Source organism: Phascolarctos cinereus, unplaced genomic scaffold, assembly GCF_003287225.1.
Source record: "Phascolarctos cinereus isolate Bilbo 61053 unplaced genomic scaffold, phaCin_HiC Scaffold_3;HRSCAF=262, whole genome shotgun sequence".
Taxonomy (NCBI): Eukaryota; Metazoa; Chordata; class Mammalia; order Diprotodontia; family Phascolarctidae; genus Phascolarctos; species Phascolarctos cinereus.
The window spans coordinates 164594029-164614819 of NW_027555736.1; the positions used below are offsets into that span (position 1 = coordinate 164594029).

The following is a 20791-nucleotide window of genomic DNA, read 5'->3' on the forward strand; positions in this document are numbered from 1 at the left end:
GCTAGATTAGCAAAGTGCCACTTTAAAAGTGCACACTCTTCATTTTACACTGAACTTTATGCTTCCTTTTCCCATCTCTTCTCTATTCTTGTTTCTCAATGAAAATATTTTAATGTTATTCAGAATCATCATGAAGTAGAGAACGTGGGGGTACCTACTACATGACCCTTAAGGTCCCTTCCACGTCAATTAAATCCCTCTCAGTGTCACATTAGTTCTGACAGTTTAACTTGTCATCAAAGATCTTAAACTCTGGAAGAGATCCTAGATATCATCTAATCTAACCCCTTCAGTTAACAAATGAGGAAACTGAGACCCAGAAAAACTACCTAATTTGTCTAAGATCACACAGATAGCTAATAAGGGAGCAAAAATTAGAATATTTCCCATCTTGTCCACTTTTCATTATATTCACATTCAATTTTTCAATCACTATGAGTAATAAGTATTTAATAGGTGCTTTTTAAAAAATATATACATACATGTGTAGATAAACAAATTTGGGTACAAATTTTAACAATGTCAGAATTCACGTGTATATAATGGCCTGAGTAAAAAGCAGCACAATTTATATATGCTATGATATTATGTGTGAGTGAATACTCAGTTATCTCATTTATAAAATGAAAAGTTTGTCAAATGAGGCGAGGTGTAGGCATACACATGTGGAGTTAGATATATCCATGCATGCACATATAGATAGATTTTTAATAGAATTTAAGATCTGAAAGGAGCCTTCAGGATAAACTAGTAAAAAAAAAAAGTCTCATTTTTACAAATGTGGAAACTGAATCCCAGAAAGTATTGCACAAGCTAGTTAGTGACAGAAATGGAAGTATAACCCAGGTTTCCCAAAAGCCAGTTGTTCTCTCCCCCCCTGCACTTAGTTAAATATATGACATTTCAGTAGCCTCTAGATTAGATAATTGCAGTAGATTCTCTGGCTTTTCTCATGAGTGGAAATCTACAAAAAAAAAAATGCCCAGAATAAATTTTGAACTAATCAAGATTTATTACCACTAGGGGCTTCTTCAGGGACTAAAATAATACAATTAGTGAAATCAGAGGAGATGATGATTAAATCCTAAGTGACAATAGAGAAACCATTAAAGTGACCCTATAGTAAATACAAAATGTTACATAACTGTACTTTATTTGGTGGAATAGCATAATAAAAAGCATATTTTATCATTATTTTGATGTGATCATTTTCAGTAGAACTTAGTACACTCAGTGCCAAGATGAAATATGATTGCAGCATCTGCTTTTTAATGCTGCAAACAAATAAAATCTAGTTTTTCTTAGTAATTTTATCCCCTAACTGTTTTTCTCCCAAAGCATTTTATATATTGAGGGAAGTAGTACTTTCACTCCTATGAAAAAGTAAGATCTTTTCTGTCATTAAGTAAATTAATATAATCAGCAATCGAATTTCAAAATAGAAAAAAGATTTTGTAATTTGGATTCTTTCAATGGAAAATGGGGTAGGGGATGGAAGACCTCTCAATCATGAGCATTAACACCTCTTCAACTTTAGGTATCTTTTTCTTGAAATGTTTTGCATTCATATATGCATAGAATGAAGCAGAACTCATGCAAAGAAGACCTCAAATGAACAAAATGTAGAGAAGAATCAACCTGTGTGGTTTTTGGCCAATAGACAGCAACCTAATATATACCGATAACAATATAAACTGATGGGGGAAAAAAACAGCAGATTCTTCTTTATTACATAACTGTAAACTGTTGCTGTTGAGACTACAGCCTAAGTACTCAGAATCATAAAATAGATTGTTTGAAAACTGAAATAACAGGGTTTTTTCAGTCATCATTTAATGAGTACTTCATACTATACTAGACTTCTGTTAAGTAAACTAGAAAATATTAAATCATTTCTGTGTGAATGGTTCCACTTAAATTTTGTTTGACTTTCATGAGCACTTTGAGAATAAGACATGTAGTTTTATGTTTTGAAGTTGGCTCAGTTTACCAGCTAGGATGATTACATCAATAGATCTAAACTGCACCAAGGAGATATTTACATTGACCCAATCCAAACACCCCAGTATTAAATAATTGAGAAGAGCTTGTTCAGATTAATGTGGGAGAAGGAAAAAAAAGAAAATTGAGGATTCATCTGAGTTACTGAAAGTTTACCTCTTCCCATATTTTCAAGGCTTATAAAACAATAGTTTTTTTTAAAAAAAAAAAGAGGCATACTTACTATAATTAGTTTGTTTGTCTTGTGTCCCTTTTACTTTTCCTCGTTTATCAATCCTCAGATACCACTGTGTTCGACAGAAAAGTCTTCTCACTCTTACATCCCCTCCTTCCATGTAATCATAGCTTCTAGTGTGTCGCTCAGGGCTGGAGCAGTTCACATTTGTAGCCATTTGCTCTGGAGTCATGTCATTGCAAGCGAAAGCTATGGTGCCCACTAGACAGATAATGTGAAAGCATGATGTGTAGAGCAGAGTTGGCAGGATCCATGTCAGTATCCATTTGTGCATTATAGTGCAGTGCCCTGGGTGTTCAGGAATACCATAATGAAAATTCGATCTCAAGTTGGACCGTTGCTCCTAGGTCATTGACCTCCTTCTACCTTGGCAGTGAATGGTGGATCTACTTAATTAAGATTGATGATTCTTTCCAAATGAGGACCTTTATCCTTTTAGTCACTGTTATCAGGAGGATGGCTCCTTCAGTACCTTTCAGTTGAGATATCCTTCAAAAAACAGGTTGTAATAAGCTCAGTTGTCTGGACCTGCTTTGCTACTTGAATCCCCTGTTTGTATTGAAAGCAATAAAAAAGGAAGGAGAGGAAGGAGTGAAAAGTTGCTTATATAAATCTGAGTAGACAATTTTGTTTATTAGTTGGTATGGTTTAACTTATAAAGACTGAATCACACAAACAGTATTTCCAAAGAGGACGTCAATCTCTTAAACTGATTGTCTATACATCTTATGTTAGTATACACATACACACACAGATACATTCCTTGTTAATACTATTCATTTCCATTTGCTATTTTCTAATAGCATTTACATTTAAGGCTATTCCTTTAAATAAACTTCTCATCTTATTCTTAGCTAAGTGCAAATGCTTCTACATTTCTTTATTTCATGCTTTCGCTTTTGTGGTTAACCAATTATTTTCTACAGAACTGCCCACATTTGTCTGGTTTTAAATGTCAGGACAGCTCTGGAGAGCTTCAATCTTATCTTTACATAAGCTATATGCAAAGTAATTGCCATAGATCTTAACAGCATGCCTAGAAAATCTGTTAACTCTACTTCTCCCCTCTAACTCTGAACAAAAAGAGAAAAAGACATTAACTATTAGAAAACCTTAAACATTATTTTAAAGGACAAATAACAATAACTTACTTGTTTCTCTTGATAACGTCTGGATATATAAGTATTCCATTTCTGTTGTCTGCCTTTTGCAACATGAGACTCTCTACTGTAGCTAAAAACTATTTCTCAGCTGAGAGACTCCAGCAGAATCATAATTGTTTCCATAAATCAACACGCAAGAGGATTTTCTCTGTGTGTGTGCGCGCACGTGTGTGTGTGTGTGTGTGTGTGCGTGCTCGTGTGTGTATGTGTGTGTGTAGAGACTGTTATTCAGTGCTTTTCGATAAATACCTTTGCTGACCTCATTGGAAGCAATTAAAACTTAACCAGTAAGCTGTTAGTTGAATGCACCAGCAAGAATAAAAGGAGACTTGTGTAGTGTCCAACGGTCATCAGAGGGAGCTATGAACATAGTTTATACTGAAATCTCAAAGTTGGTACTTACTTTCTAGAAACAAATTGCTCTGATTCTTATGAAAAGGATGAGGCAGAGAAAAAGGAAAAACAAAGAGGATCTCTCTTTACAGCAATTCAACTTGTGTTTCATGTTCTCAGACTAAAAATGTTCTTTTTCTCATACATACAGGGGTTGTTTTATTTGTTAGCCGATCTTCCCACAGTTTCATGTGTACATGTTGTATTTCTGCCCCTGGGCTGTCAGACTTAAATTATTGGGTTATATTAGCTCATTTAGAAGGGCTATATAATTTGCTTTACATATGACATAAGCATGTGTTATTCTCATGTGAAGGCTATTAGTCATTTTCTATGAGGCAATTCTGATAGATTAATTTTTACATTTGGAATGCGTGAACTGGATGTTAGAAGACTTGGGATATATAGTCCCAAGTCTATCTCTGACTGACTTTATGAGCTTGGGAGAGTCAGCCTCTCTGGGCTTCAGTTTCCTCAACTGTAAAATAAGGGAATTGGATTAGATTATCTCCCAAAGGTCTCTTCTAGCTCCAAAATTTGATAACTGTATGACATAATTCATTTTAGTACAGGCAAGAGAAAACATAGCTGGCTTTAAAAATTCTTCTTGGAAAATAATAATATGTTTTACAGATTAGATACTCATATGAAGTCATCCACCTATAAAAAAAAAAAGTAGCACAGTACATTAATGGTAGCATGTAAAAATGCAATGGTTATAAACATGTGATTGACAGAAAAACAAATTCTACTTCCTAGCATGAGTCATTTCCTCCTTTGACTTCCTGGGCCAAGTAATATATTGAGATTCGCAGATGTTCCTTTAGCCCTCTCCTTCAAGGTATTATAATTGTCACTCTGAGTCAATATTTTGATGAATTCAAATTCCCTTCCCTAAATTAACATGCTCACCTCACAATAATCTCTCCTGTGTTTGAAATGCTCTACATCACCACCAGGTGGCGCATGTGGACCAAAGAGGACAAGGCCATTCATTTCCATTGGATTTAAATTGAGTTAATATCTGCGCGTCTATGTCTTGAGGTGGGAGGAAAACTGTGTGTTACAGAGAGGGATGTATGGGAGGGGGGATGAAGAAAAATAGTGGAGGGGGGAGGGAGAGAACTTTCTTAGTTGTTTGTAAGGCACAAAAAGAACAAGTTTTTAATATCAAAGAGCAGGAGATCCTTTACAGAATATATGATTACATCTTGGGAGATAGACAGATAACTAACTATATGTTATAGTTACATGGGTCTACTAAAACATTCTCCAAAAAGGCCAAGAAGGAAATATTTTGTGTTAAGGCATACAGCCAGATAGGTTATATCTATTTCCCATAGGAAGGTGAAATTGGCAAGTCCTGCCAGGGTCAAAGCTCATAAGGTTGGTTATTCCATCCAAAGAATATAAATTCACAGAGCAAAATAACATCATTCATAAACTCAGAAATTCACCTATCTCCTATTCACTACACCAAAGACTTTGCACTGGGAAAAACAGGCCCATTACAGTAATTTTCCCCTAAATAATACCTCCTAAAACATTACTGTAAAACTTTACTACATACCCATATAGCTTATAATTCCCAAACTGAAAATAAACAGACTTCAGCTCTCCTCATGCCAGCCACGCTTATTCCAAATCTGGTTCAGCCTGTGACTCCCCAGATTTCTTCTGGATCTCATCCCAGGTATGTAACTCTTGCCCCTCCTAACATCTCTCACAACTTTTCATCTCCCCTTTATGAATTGTCTTCCCCCCATTGGAATGTAAACTCCTTGAGAGTAGGGACTGCTTTACATTTTTCCTTGTATTTGTATTCCCTGTGCCTAGCATAGTGCCTGAAACATAGTGTTTAATAAATCCTTTATTTATGAAAAAATTTAAGCATTTTAAATGCATGTGTTGCCATTCTATATAGGAGAGGAAGTATGGTATAATGGGTAGAAAGTTGGCCTTGCAGTCAGAAAGATATAACATCAAATTTACACGTATTCTCTGTGTGAGCACAGGGAAGTCATTTAATCTCCCGGTGCCCTAGGAATCCACTGAGACTATAAATTTTAGTTGCGTGGCCAATCGGCATGTGCTGTTCCAATGGAGGACTTTTTCCACACTGAGAGTCTCCCACATTGATTAAATCGCAAGCTCAAATACTCCTAAAATGTTGACATTAGACTTGAGAGAACAAAAAGAAATTGATTTCTGCAATGGTTCTGCCAAGGATCTCAATCCTTGCATTGTCAAAAGTTTAATAGAGAATGATTTCTTCAGGGGAGCCCACAGCTATGTCACTGGCATCACAATGTTGGCTCGGAAGCCTATTTCCAGCCAGAAATGGCGACTCTGAGATGACCAGAGAGACAGTTTAAGGTACCCTTCCTATGTGGTGACTTGTAATACTAGAAAGTCATTGGTAATAACCTCAGCTATGTCTTTGTACAATAATTAATGGTAATAAATAACAATAACTAACAGGTAACTCTTACTATGTGCTAGGTACTGTGCCTAAGTGCTTTACAACTAGTACCTCGTTTGATCATCACAACATCCCTGGGAGCTAGGTATATTCTTATCCACTTTTTACAGATGAAGATACTGAGGGAAATAGAAGTTAAATGATTCACTCAGGGTCACACAGCTGGTAAGCATCTGAAGACAAATTTGAATTCAGGTCTTCCTGACTCCAGAACCAATGTTCTAGCCACTGTGCCATCTAGCAGCCTCCTTATGAAATATACTGTATAAGCTAAAGGCAAAGAAATTTTGAAGCATTGCATTCAATCTCTAGGTCTCAGATTGCTTGAGCAAGCTATAATTTAGGCTTAGGATATCCTCAGTTTCCTCATCTGTAAAATGATAAAAGATGCATTAAACGTTCCTTGCCTCTGAACTTTTGTGACTATAACTTTTGTTGATGCCTCTTTCTGTTGGTTGTAATATATTCTGATTTCTTTTTCCACAAAAAGCAATGGTAATAGGTAAGAGACCTTCCAGAAGAAAACTGTCTGATGATTTTTTTTCAATTTCAATCTGGGAACAAGTTATTTGAATGAAAACTACAAGGAAACTGCTTTCAATGAGAGACATGAAAGTGTAGACAGTTGCTGTGTCAGTGGTTCTCCACCTGGTTTTACTTCAGAAACTTTTATGGTGCCCTCTATCATGGTGGGGTGAAAATGATAGACACTAGCTTTTGGTCAATAATGTAATTAATGAAAGTAGTTTTACTTAATAGGGCATTTCTACCTTGTGTCTCATTTATGATTACTTCCAATACAGACAATAGAAAGGAATATTGTTAAATGCTACACTCAGTTTATATTCATATATGATGATTGTTGTTGTTCAGTCCTTTCAGGCAGGCCCAACTCTTCTGGGACCCCTATTTTTTTTGCGGGGGTGGGGGGGTTCTTAGCAGAGATACTAGAGTAGTTTGCCATTTCCTTCTCCAGCTCATTTTACAGATTAGAAACTGAGACAGTTAAGTGATTTGCCTAGGGTCACACAGCTAGTAAGTGTCTAAGATCAGAATGGAATCAGGTCTTCCTGATACCAGGCCCAGCATTCTATCCACTGTGCCTAGCTGCCTTACTCACATGTGATATATGTATACATATATACAGCTCTTTACCTCTTAAAAAACATATACTTCTCCAAAGCTGTACTAGTTGCTTCTGATTTAACTCAGTATATTTCCTTCAACTTTTCTTAGAGTAAAGCATTTTTTGCTTCTTTTGCAAAGTGAAGGATGTTATTTCAACCTCATAGTAAAAATCACTGGTTAAGTACAGTATAATAGTGGAAATGGCCAGATCTGAAGTGGGAGTCTGAAGTGGTCCTGATTTCTTCAATTACCATCTGTGTGACCAGGGGCAAATTATTTAAACTCTCGGAACCTCACTTTTCTCATCTATAAGCTAGGAATGATGACACTGTACCTGCCCTCACAGAGTCACCAACTGCTGGTGACTCTGCAATCTGAAAGCCCTCACCAAATATGAGTTATTGTTATTAGAACAATATGGAAGTCTTCACTAAAGACCTCCTCTGATGTCTCATTGTGGCATGGAGTTGACCCAGTTCTTGAAGTTGGAACCTGCCAACAGACCAGCAATAATGCCATCTAAGGCTATATTTTGCTCTACCAAATAAAACGTTTTCTTATAATCAACAAACAATGGCCACAGAGGAATCTTGTATTCCCTCCACTCTCTGGAAATTTTGTAACTGTGAGGATGTGGTCAACTTTAGAAAATCTTCTGCCAACGCCTAACTGTTCCCTAAAAACGTTTTCATCAAAAGATATATAAGGAGCATGTACCTTACAGAAAATTTTCATTTTATTAAGATGAAAAATAGGCAAATGGCTTGAAAATTTTCTAATGTTATTCAGTCATCTTTTTGGCACCGTCCATTCCTTTTTCTTACTCTTTTAGAAACCTGCCCTTCTTCAACATCTGTTGCTGTGTCTTTAAAAGTGTGTTACCTCCAGCATGACTTCTGCTGTGTTTGCTCAGGCCTCAATATTTCATGATCTTACCTTCTTAGGTTCCATTTCCATGTCCTCAGAATCAAGCACATTGAGCACTGAGTCATTAGAAAATAAATGATTCCGTTGTTATCTGCGACGAGAATACGTATATTACTATAAAACATTAAAAAACTGTTCCATTTCACATATGTTTGTTGTTCCTTCAATTTCATACGTACATATACTCAGAATGGCCCACCTTTCTTGGATTTGACACCGAGTTTTCAGTAGATATTATTTTTCCCTCCCTTTTCTATATTCTGTGATGAAATGTAAATTTATTTCATGTTCTCTACTACAGCATCAGAGGACAAAGATCTCACATTTAGAATAGCCATAGTTTGTATTTGTAAATGTTCTAAAAAGCTATTATTATTTGTCCCTTTGACTCCTTTTCCACTTCTCTACCACCATCCCTGTATAAAATAGAAGAGACCACATAGATTTGAGGACCACTATCTACAATTTTCTTTTTCGCAAGGTAAATCAACAGTCAAGTAATTCATCACCCAATGACCAGTCTAATAGAAATTACCCTCATTGTACTTAGTCTTGCCTTAGAATAGCAAATTCTATCACTAAAACCATACTCAAAACTATTACAGCTTGGTAGACTTTTCCAGAGCTTGGACTCTACCAGCATAGTCTTTAAAAACCTATAATCCCTTCCACACAAGAGAAGCATTGAACTAGATCATTTGTAGCATGCATTGTGCCAGGTAAAGGGGGAGATATAATGACAAATAAGACAGTCTCTGCCCTTAAGACTTCATAATTTTCTAGGGAAGATAACTAAAGTACAAATAACTATCACACAATTTAGAATATGAAAAGTGAATAATAAAGCTACAAACAAAGGGTGATGTAAGAGTTAGAAATTGACTCTGGTGGGGGGGGCAATGATCACAACATACTTAGTGGAAAAGGTAGAATTTAAGCTGGGTCTTGAAGAATTTTCAACAGATAAATATCAAAAAAAGGGAGAAGAGGCAGAGCCAAGATGGCAAAGTAGAAGGAAGAAATTTAACCTCGCTCCCCACCATAACTCCTCCACAAAGATCTAAAATATGCACCAAACCAAGTTCTGATTGCAAAATCCAAGAAAAGAAATTATAAGTCATTTTTCCAGCCCCAGGTTGGCATGGAGAGACAGACACAGAGGTCTGTGGATGGAGTCTAGCCAGGAATACATGGAATGGAGTTTTCCAGCATAGCAAGTGAAAGAGGAAGTGGACAAGAAAAGGTCCCAGACCCAAACAAAGGGGCCTAACTTTTTGCAAGATGAACAGGTAGCAAAAGGCAACATTGTCACAGGGTCCCCAGTTCTGGATCACAGATTCAGGGCAGATTGAGGAGGGGACCTGCACATAGCAAGTGAAGTTCCAGGGTAAAGAGCCATCAGAAGCCCTAGGCTGAGTACTGAGTGACAAACCAGTGCAAAAGCAAGCAGCAGCTCTGTAGTCTTGAACCCGGAGCCAAGCAGCATCTCCGTTCCAGCCTCCAGGCCAGCCTGAAAGGGGAGTACCCAGGGCAGCACTAGTCCAGACACTCTGGAAAGCAATTCAGAAGTGTGTCCAAAAAGCTGGGAAGCGGTGCATACCCTCTGACCCAGTGACACCAGAGAGATCAAAGAAAGAGGAAAAGGACCTGCACGTAGGAGAAAGAAAGAAAGGACAAACCAAACAATATTTATAAGCAGCTCTTTTTGCAGTGGCCAAGAATTAGAAATTAAGAGAGTGTCTATCAGTTGAGTAATGGCTGAACAAATAATGATATATGAATGATGGAATACTATTGTGTTGTAAGAAAAGATGAAGAAAAAGGTTTCAGTGAAAACCGGGAAGATTTGTATGAACTGATGCAGAGTGAAGTGAGCAGAGCCAGTAGAATAATTTATATAACAGCAACAATATTGTAAGGACAAACAATTTTGAAGGACCTAGGGAATCTGATCAATGCAATGCCCAATAATGATTTTGTAGGACTTATAATGAAATGTATTACCCATTTCCAGAGAGTAGGGATGAATCCAGAGTGCAGATTGACATGATTTTTGATGTGGATCAATTCACACTTGCTTCCTCAATGGGAGAGGATGAAAAGATAAAAGGCAAAAAAAGAATTTGGTTGATTGATAAGAAATGTAATTTTTCAAAAAAGAGAGAGAGGGAATTTCTGATATAAGGTACAGTGTAAGTACAGACATTAAGATGGACAAATATGAGATGCATTCAGGAGAGGGCAGTTAGTCCATTTTAGCTGGATTATAACATGTATGGGAGATAAACTGGAAAGTCAGGTTGGGGTCAGAATAGGAAGGATTTTAAAGGTCAAACAAAGGAGTTTGACCTTTTAACAGTAGGCACTGCTCAGTCATTAAAGGTTTTTGAGTTCTGGAGTGACATGTTCAAGCCTGTACATTAGAAATGTTAACCTGATTGCAGCATTGTGTATTAAAAGTATAGATAAATTAGAAGTCAGGTGGCTAGGAAGCTGTCAAAATAGACATGCAAGTGGTAGGGAGGGCTTGAACTAGGAAGCAGTAGTTGGAATGGAGAGGAAGAGAAGGTTGAATCAGTTTGGCAACTGTTTGTATATGGTGTTGGGGCAGGGACTAAAGAGAATGACAAGGTTTGTAGCCTTGTAGCCTGTATGACCACATGTACAATGAAGCCATTGACTAAAAGGCTAAGTCCTTGGGAAAAGCAGGTGTGGCAGCAAAAGAGTTTGCTTTTAAACCTGTTGAGCTTAAAGAGCTGAGATGTTTAAGGGGAAATATGCCTGCAGGCTGCTGCAAATGCAATCAGGGGTGGATGTGCATGTTTGAGAGGGATAGTTAAAACCCTAAGAAGAATGAGATGACCAAGGGAAGAAGGTAGAGAGGGAGGATGAATGAATCAAGTCTAGTCAACAAGCATTTATTAAGTGCCTACTATGTGCCATGCACTATGGATACAAAGAAAGACAAAAACAGGCCCTGCCCCTAAGTTGCTCACAATCTATTCAAGTATGCAAGATAGAAGACTTTTCAGCCCCAAATCAGATAGAAAAGTTCCATGATCCTTAGCGTATACCAACTGGAGCAAATGGTAATGCATTCTTCTTTAATCCTTTCTACTGATAAAAAATTATGTGCATTTTTGACACTGAAGTATTTGACAATGCCAAGGACTTTGGTGGTGAGAACTTTCCTTTCTGGGTCTTTGGTAGCTTTGTGGCAAGTTACTTCTCTGGAGGTTGCTTCCCCAGAGGGTGCCAATAGGATTTGGGATGGAAGTAGAACAAGTGATTTAAGGTGTGCTGCAGTGGCTAGGGCTCTTGGCTTGTAGACACACCAGTGGCAGCTGGTCAGCAGTTAGTGCTGGTGGTGAAGAAGGTGGCACCTTCTCCTCGAGACTGCTCTTTCTCAATGACAGCTGGGAAGGGTCTGGGCTAGAGGCAAGGCAGGTAGAAGGAAGGGTTAGAATGAAGGGGGCACTACCTTCACAAAGTTCTTGGGTTCAGAGAAGATGCTTAAGTACTTCTGATAGAAGGGGCCTTGGGAAATGCCTGTATTAAATGAATCAGAGGCAGAATAAGGGCCAAGGAATGTGACAAAGAGGAATAATCAGAGAAGAAACCAACAGAGCAACGTTTAATGGAAGCCAAGGGAAGCAACAATATCCCTAAAGACCTGATGGGGCCACAGCATCAGATCTTTCAAATAAGTCAAAGAAGATAAAGACCAGGGGGAAAAGTTACTGGATTTTTGGCTAAGGAGGTAAATGGTGACCTTTCAGAGACAACTTTCAGTAGAATAAATGGGGAAAGAAACAAAATCATAAGGCCTTAGGGACTGAGTGGGTGGTAAGTAGGTAGAGAAAGCAAAGGCAGGCTGTTGTTGATAAATGCTTAGCTGTTGACAGAAACCAGGGAAGAGGTGGTTTAGCAGCTGGAGTTGAGTATAAAGGTAAAGCTTTCTTTAGAATAGGAGAGACCTATGGGTGTTTGTAAGGCAGAGGGGAAAGATTCAAGAGTGAAGGAAAATTTAAAGCTGTAGAAGAGAAAGATGATTGATGGGCTCAAGAGCACAGATGGAGGGGTTAACCTTGTCCAAAAAGAGAAGCCTCTCCCTCTGAGATGGAAGACCTGTGAAAACACAGAGAAATGTGGAAGTTGGAAGAAGGGCAATTGAGGTAGCTTACTTTTCTGGTCTTAATATGTTTAGTAAAGTGGAAGACTTCTGCTAAAAAAAAAAACCACATAAAGAGATCTAGAGTCTTGAAGAAAGAAGCAAAGGTTTAGAACAGGTGACATGGGGAATAAAACAAAGAGCAAATAACATTAATGAAAGCATTACCAAGTAGCAGCAAGGAATCATCTGAAAATAATCAACATGACTTTTTAATATATTAAATTAATACAGTTTCTCTATTTTTTTACAGCAGCATTCAGTAGCTCGGGGGCAGAGAAACTATAGATAGAGGCTAACCAAAGCTGGAGATTAGTAAAGTAGGGATGACAGAAAGGTGAAAGGCTAAGGCAGGGGTTCTAAATCTAGGGTCTGCAAACCTGAATTTTATTTTATATTTTGATACATTTCAATATAATTTGTTTCCTTTGTAATCCTATGGGCTTTATTTTATGCATTTAAAAACATTACTCTAAGAAAGTTTCGAGGGGCAGAGCCAAGATGGCGGAGTGAAAGCAGTGACTTGCTTGAGCTGTCCTCCAAACCCCTCCAAATACTAATAAAAAATGGCTCTACACAAATTCTGAAGCAGCAGAACCCACAAAAAGACAGAGTGAAACAAATTTCCAGCCCAAGACAACCTGGTTGATTGATCAGAAAGGTGTATCGCGCCGGGCTGGGAGCAGAGCACGGTGTGGGCACCCAGGCCACAGCGAACCTGGAGCAGGCCTCAGAGGACTGAATCGTGGGCAGCTGTGGCAGTTTCCAGACTTCTCAATCCACGAATGCCAAAGACAATTTAGAAGGTCAGTGGGAAGAGTCTGTTTCTGTCGGTGCTGAGACAGGAAGGTGGGGTTTCAGCTCCATTCCCGAAGAGCGTGGCCCTGGGGGGGGGGGGCAGCTGCTTCCCAAGCTTCCGGCCCACAGACTGAGGGGGAATCCAGTGGCTGATCAGAGAGGGATTGCAGGGATCTCTTTGCCAGCGCTGAGGCAGGAATCTCTTGCTTTGCCCGTGTTTGGACCTGGGTCACAGATCTGGGCAGCGGTGCTGGGGTGAGGAGGAATGCTGGCGTGGTGGAGCTTGGAGTGGCGGTGGAGAGGAACCCTTCCTGACCTCAGGGCATGGAATATAATATTTCAGAGGGCAAAGGAGATAGGATTACAACCAAGAATCACCTACCCAGCAAAACTGAGTATAATCCTTCAGGGGAAAAAATGGTCATTCAGTGAAATAGAGGACTTTCAAGCATTCTTGATAAAAAGACCAGAGCTGAATAGAAAATTTGACTTTCAAATACAGGACTCAAGTGGAACATGAAGAGGTAAACAGGAAAGAGAAGACAGAAAGGAATACTTGTGGTCACAGGCCAGGAAAGGAGTAAACACCTCGCCCCTTATCATACCACCTTGGAAGAACTGAAAATTTACAGGTCCCTACAAGTATCTCTGAAAACAGCTATACAAACCCCTGAAGCTTGGGACAATACATTCTCCACATTGGAAGCAGACTCTTACCTTAACAAAGAGTTTAAAACTCAAGTAATCGGCTGGGATTGTGAGCAAGCAGCACAAAAAGAGTCAGACTATAGATCTTACTTTGGTGAAAAAGAAGATCAAAAATACAACCAGAAGAAGACACAAAGTCAAGCTCCTACCAAAGCCTCCAAGAAATATGATCAGTCCAGGCTTGGAAGAGCTCAAAAGGGATTTGAGAAGAAGTAAGGGAAGTAGAGGAAAAACTGAGAGTGATGCAAGAAAATCATGAAAAAAAGTCAACAGCTTGCTAAAGGAGACCCAAAAAAATACTGAAGAAAATAACACCTTAAAAATAGCCTAACCCAAATGGCAAAAGAGGTCCAAAAAGCCAATGAGGAGAAGAATGCCAAAAAGAAAATTGGCCAAATGGAAAAGGAAGTCCAAAAGATTACTGAAGAAAATACTTCCTTAAAAATTAGAATAGAGCAATTGGAAGATAGTGACTTTATGAGAAATCAAGACACAGTAAAAATCCAAAAGAATGAAAAATTAGAAAACAATGTGAAATATCTCATTGGAAAACAACTGACCTGGAAAATAGATCCAGGAGAGAGAATTTAAAAATTATTGGACTATCTGAAAGCCATGATCAAAAAAAGAGCCTAGACATCATTTTCAAGAAATTATCAAGGAAAACTGCCCTGATATATTAGAACCAGAGGGCAAAATAGAAATTGAAAGAATCCACAGATCTCCTCCTGAAAGAGATCCCAAAGGAAAACTCCTAGGAATATTATAGCCAAGTTCCAGGTCAAGGAGAAAATATTCAAGCTGCCAGAAGGAAACAGTTCAAGTACTGTGGAAACACAATCAGGATAACACAAGATTTAGCAGCTTCTACATTAAAGGACCAGGGCATGGAATATAATATTCAGAGGGCAAAGGAGATAGGATTACAACCAAGAATCACCTACCCAGCAAAACTGAGTATAATCCTTCAGGGGAAAAAATGGTCATTCAGTGAAATAGAGGACTTTCAAGCATTCTGATGAAAAGACCAGAGCTGAATAGAAAATTTGACTTTCAAATACAGGACTCAGTGGAACATGAAGAGGTAAACAGGAAAGAGAAATCATAAGAGACTTATTAAGATTGAACTGTTTACATTCCTGCATGGAAAGATGATATTTATAACTCATGAGACCTTTGTCAGTATTAGTAGTATGTATAGATAGATAGAGGGCACAGGGTGAGTTGAAGATTAAGGGGTCTTATCTGGAGAATAAAATTAAGAGATGAAGGAAGATTATACTCAGAGAAGAAGAAAGGGAGAGGTAGAATGGGGTAAATTATCTCACAAAAAAAAACAGAAAGAAAAGTCTCTTACAGTGGAGGGGAAACAGGGGAAGGTGAGAGGGAATGAGTGAATCTTATTCTCATAGGATTTGGCTTAAGGAGGGAATAACATACACATTCAATTCGGTATGGAAATCTGTCTTACCTACAGGAAAATAGGGGGAGGGGCAAGAGAGCAGGGGGTGATAGAGAGGAGGGCAGATTGGGAAAGGGGTAATCAGAAGTAAATACTTCTGAGGAGGACAGGGTCAAAAGAAAGAATAGAATAAATGGGAGGGCAGGATAGGATTAAGGGAAATAGTTTTTCACAACATGTCTACTATGGACGTATTTTGCATAACTGCACATGTACAACCTATATTGAGTTGCTTGCCTTTTCAATGAGGGTGTGTGGGGAGGGAGGAAGAGAGAAAATTTGAAACCAAAAGTTTTAAAAACATATATTTGAAAAAAAATGTTTTCACATGCTTCTGGGAAATAAGAAATACAGGACATGGGGTACAGAAGTCTATCCTGCCCTACAGGAAAATAGAAGGGGAAAGGGATTAGAGAAGGGGAGAGAGATAGAAGAGATGACAGACTAGGGGAAGGGATATTCAGAATGCATGCCATCTTGGGGTGGGGGGAGGGGGGAGATGGGGTGAAAATTTGGAATTCAAAAACTTGTGGGAGTGAATGTTGAAAACTAAAAATAAATAAATTTCTTTTAAAGAAAAGAAAAGAAAAGAAAGTTTCACCAGAGTGCCATGACACAAAAATGGTTAAAAACTCTTCCCTAGCTAGGAACATTGGTGAGCCCATCACTGTAGTCATTGACATGCATTTTCCCCATAGTTCCTATTGTTAGTGACTTCTTGTGCCAGATGTGTTTGGAGAGTATTGTGTTCACAGTAAGGCAGAGAAAAGAGAAAGGAAAAGGTGACTGGGCCTTTAAAGCACAAAACAAATACTAGCTATTACTAGCTACTTACTATAACTCCAAGTATAAAATATAACCTGGTTTGACTAAGTTCTAATTGAGGATCTTCTCATTTAAACAAAGAATCAGTAATATATTAATCTTTCTATTTCCTTTGACATTTATTTTCAAATGTTTATCTGAAAAAGTTTTTGTAAATTCCTTAAAGAGAGCAACTTCAATATTCATCTTTGATCTCCCCTCAATGCCCAACAGTGATTAATGAGCATTTGTTGAATTTAATTACATTGTTAATTCCTTTTACCTTCTCTCGAAATTCTTTCTTTTAACTCACCTTGGTACTACTTCTGCTTCAAATCACAGTGTATTGTATTTAGAGGCCTTCCAGAGGCTCCATCCTTGAAATTTAGAAATTTAGGAGTTGCTTAGATGTATCCACTATAGGAAGACAATAATTAGAGAAAGAAACTGTTCATTTTATAAGAGAACACAGATTATTTTTCAGTGTAACTTTGTAATCATCCTAAAGTCCTCATCATTTCAAAGGCCCTCCTTGACCTGTGATAGATCCTATGGATGATAAATCTGTGTGTCTACGTATGTAGTATTGTGTTAGATGTAGTTACTGGCCTGTTGTTGTTCAGTTGTTTCAATTGTACCTGACTCTTTGTGATGCCTTTTGGGGTTTTCTTGGCAAAGATACTAGTTTGCCATTTCCTTCTCCAGCTCATTTTACAGATGAGGGAAGTGAGTCAAACAAAGTTAAGTGACTTGCCCAGGGTCATACAGCAAGGAAGTGTCTGAGGCCAGATTTGAAGTCAAGGCTGCCTCCAGGCATGGTGCTCTATCCACCATACCACCTAGCTGCTCTAGTTACTAGAATAGATTTTTAAAAGTTACTAGCATAGATTTTAAATTAAATTTGCATTTAATCCAATTAAAAAGTAGTTTAAGTACCTCACCAATTATAAACTTAATCAGAGCTATTTCCTATAACTTTTCATAATTATATATGGCATCCTCTTTTCATTTTCCTGCTTTATCCACAACCACAACAAGAAAAATCATCCTTCCTGAAACAAACTGGCTAAGCTGACTTTTAATATATTTTAATTCTTAATTTGCCTTTCATCAAGGAGAAAACTCGGCAGTAAATCATGTAGTGTCAATTTCACGTTGACTTGCTTATTTCAAATTAAGACCACTTCTCTGAGTCCAAGAGAACAATCAACTAGCTTTTTCCCCCACCACTTTAAAGCACATCTTACCTCAAGTGGCCCATTTTAACATATGAAGGTTCTTTATTTTCCTGAATTCTTGATTAGAATCAAATTCATTCAAGTACTACCTTAAAAAAAAGTATCCCAAAATCCTTTAAAATTTCTATTCCTCTTTAAGTTGAAAGGAGATTCACTGACATATTGTAATGAAGGAATATCAAATGTTATAAAGAAAATGAAATAAGCCAATTCATGTTGCTGTAGCTTTTGCTCGGCATAAACAATAAAGCCAGAAAAATTAATTCAATTATACATACTTTAATAAATGACTGTCAGAAATTCACAACCCTGGGGTTGCTGTCAACTTCCCTTATTTGTTAAATAAGTTTACTGCGTGTATTCAAATGGAGCTGTGATCTCATCAATTCCCCACAGTGATACAGATTACAGCTCATCTAGGCCTGCCTATTTTGGATGAGTCCTGTCCATATTCTCCCCAAAGTTCATTAGTGAGGGTCCACCAAATGCCCAAGGTGAAGGTCTCCCTTGCTTTCTCGTGATACCCCAAGGATATCATGGGAGTACACTATGATCTGCTCAACAGTTATTCTTTCCTCTTGCCATGTGATCAACCCACCTTCTTTTTACTTATGCACTTCTTTGGTGACATACTTTATTCTATTTCTCCTTTATTGTTCCATATTTATAATGTGTCACACCCTGTTGGTGACTACCCAGAGCCTCTCACTTGTCCTTTGGGTGAGTCTACAATTCAGTCCTTCAGAGACTGTAGTGTTCCATACTTTGGAGCCTAATGACAGTATTGCAAAATACTGATGCTTAAGGAGATGGACCTTTGTCTTGGGGAGAAGCTTAGAGTTATTAGAAGAACTCTGCAATTTCCCCCAAACGATCCAGCACAGTCTCCTAAACCCAACACTCTGTCCATTTGCTTTCAGTGCCCATCCAAGATATACAGGGTATCCCCAAAGTATTAGTGCAGTTTTAAGCTTTATTAGGATAAAACATTAAGTCTTTGAGGACACCCTGCATATGGATGTATTCTATAGATTGTTCATCTACCTTCATGTCATTTTGCAGGAAGCATTCTTGATCTATTTGATTTTTCTTTTGTGGATAGTTAGGCCAGAGTCTTTGGAAGGATTATGGACCTCATCCAGGAGACTTTACAGTGTTCTGGGACTTGATGCAGTTCACAAATGGGAACATCTGAAGGACTTCATCATCTATCGGGAATTTCCTTATATGTGAATTCTGCCTTGATCTCTTCTTTGAATGAAGGAACGCATGAAAAAATAATTTATTCAGAACTTACTATGTGCCAAGCCTTGTGCCACATGCTGGGAATACAAACAAAAAATGAAGATAGTCCTTGCCTCAGAAAGCTTGAGCTGCGGGAGAGTGGTAGCAAGGCAGAAGAACATTGTGTTTTGGAAAGTCACAGGGATGATGGGTAGAGCCATAGCAGGAGTCTATTGACATGCCCTTTTCAGAAGCAATTACAGAGTTGATTTTATTACGGTTCAAGAACTTAAAAGGGTTGTGGGGAAGGCCAAGAAGAAGGATTTAAGACATGTGCCCAGTGGTGAGGTACTTGGTGAAAAGATGTCTAGGGAATAAAATGAAACGTGGTTAGGGCCAGGTCTAGATGTCCTGGGCAACAGAGACAATCATTAATTAGGACATGTTTTATGCATGACCTGATATTTATGATCAAAGGGTTGTTAAATAAAATTATCTCTGTTGCTATTTTTTTCAAGAAATCTTGCATAATTTTGGAATATACATGATACCTCATTAGATAGGAGTCTTCAAGGAGACTTTTTTCTCTTCCAAATTGAATTATGTTTTATATTTAACAACAGGCACTTGTGTTCACGTTTTAGTCAGTTTTATGATGGTATATATGTGGTTTGCCATAGAATATTGCTTTTGAAACCCTCTAGTTCCCTTCCGAAAGTCTTACTAAGCATGTCCCTAAGATATGTGCAGACCATTCTCACTAAAAAAATGTACATAAATGGGAAAGTAGGGACATAGCTAATTAGATCTCTATCAACTTTTTTAATAACATCTGAGATTTTTTCCACTCTTCTAGATACCTTGAAAATCAGTCTCTCGATACCCTTAAAATTGTACACAGACCTCCTTTCTGCAGTTATTCTAGTCATGCTGCTTTTCCCATTTTTGTTCTCTTCAGTGCCATTTGCATTATCTCTATAAGCATGGCTGGGGCTGTGATGTTAGCATCCATATATGATAGATCATAGATCTGCTATCTTTGATGGTGAAAGAGTTTAACAACAACAACAACAACAAAATATCTCAATATATCTTTTCCATCTTTGGTTTGTTTTTTGTCCTCCTTCCTATTTCATCCTTAAAAGCCTTATGGATAATTTGGGTGTTAAGTCAAGTGTTCTTTAAACTAGTTTTTCCTTTCACTGCTGCTCTTTGTTTTATGAGGAGATATTGCTTATAATGTTCCAACATTCTTAACAACTACAAGGTTTTACAAATGAGTTTATATTCTAAACCAATATTGTCCTTTGCTGCCATGTCTTTACACTTGACAAAGCAGGTCAAGTTTTTTGGTTGTTGTTTTTTTTAAGGTACATTGAAGATTCTTTTGGCCTCTTTGATATGGAAGCCTAATCAATCAACAAGCATTAATTATGTACCTACTACATGCCATGCACTATGCAAAAGTCTTTGCCATTGAGAAGCTTAAGTTCTGTCAGAGGAAATAACATGTATCCATATAAGTACATATAATGTAAATATAAAGTCATTTTGGGGAGGAGAGACTAGCAACTCAGGAAATCAGGAAATATCTCTTATGAGAGACAGCATTTGAGGTGAGGCTTGAAGGAAGAGGCTTCCAAGACCAAGAGGTCAAAGTGAGGAAGAAAAGAGTACTTTCCAGTTATAAGAGACAGGCCAAGGCATGGAGACAAAAGATAGAATGATATCGATTAGGAATTGTAGGAAGGCCCATTTGGCTAGACCAAAGCACATGTGATGGTGAGTACTGTATGGTAAGCTTGAAAAGACAGTTGAACTTTAGTTCACATGAAATTTCTATAAATGATGTTAATGTCCTTTCCTCCAACTTGTTTACATAGGTAACATTTGACTTGTTTTCATTTCGTGCCTTATCTTTTTCTCATTTTAATTCTTCTTCCCAGACTTCCATTAATGTTGATATAGTCTGCAATAGGTCAATGATCCAACATTACACAAATGACTTATTTAGAAATGACTCACACATTAGTCACAGAGTCATTTTTTTTATCTGT

General features: G+C 37.8%; 2 protein-coding genes across 2 annotated transcripts in view; one reads left to right on the plus strand and one right to left on the minus strand.

Annotated features, from left to right (window-relative positions):
• The window catches only part of FGF7 (fibroblast growth factor 7), an 86116-nt gene extending 82394 nt beyond the window's left edge, over nt 1–3722 (minus strand). The window contains exons 1-2 of the mRNA XM_020978365.2: nt 3388–3722; nt 2225–2785 (exon numbers count right to left, since the gene is read on the minus strand). Coding sequence (XP_020834024.1) covers nt 2225–2510 — 286 coding nt within the window. The 5' untranslated portion in view covers nt 2511–2785; nt 3388–3722. The remainder of the gene's footprint in view (nt 1–2224; nt 2786–3387) is intronic.
• FAM227B (family with sequence similarity 227 member B) overlaps nt 1–20791 on the plus strand; it is a 250165-nt gene that overhangs the window by 158065 nt on the left and 71309 nt on the right. The gene's annotated exons all lie outside the window — the stretch shown is intronic.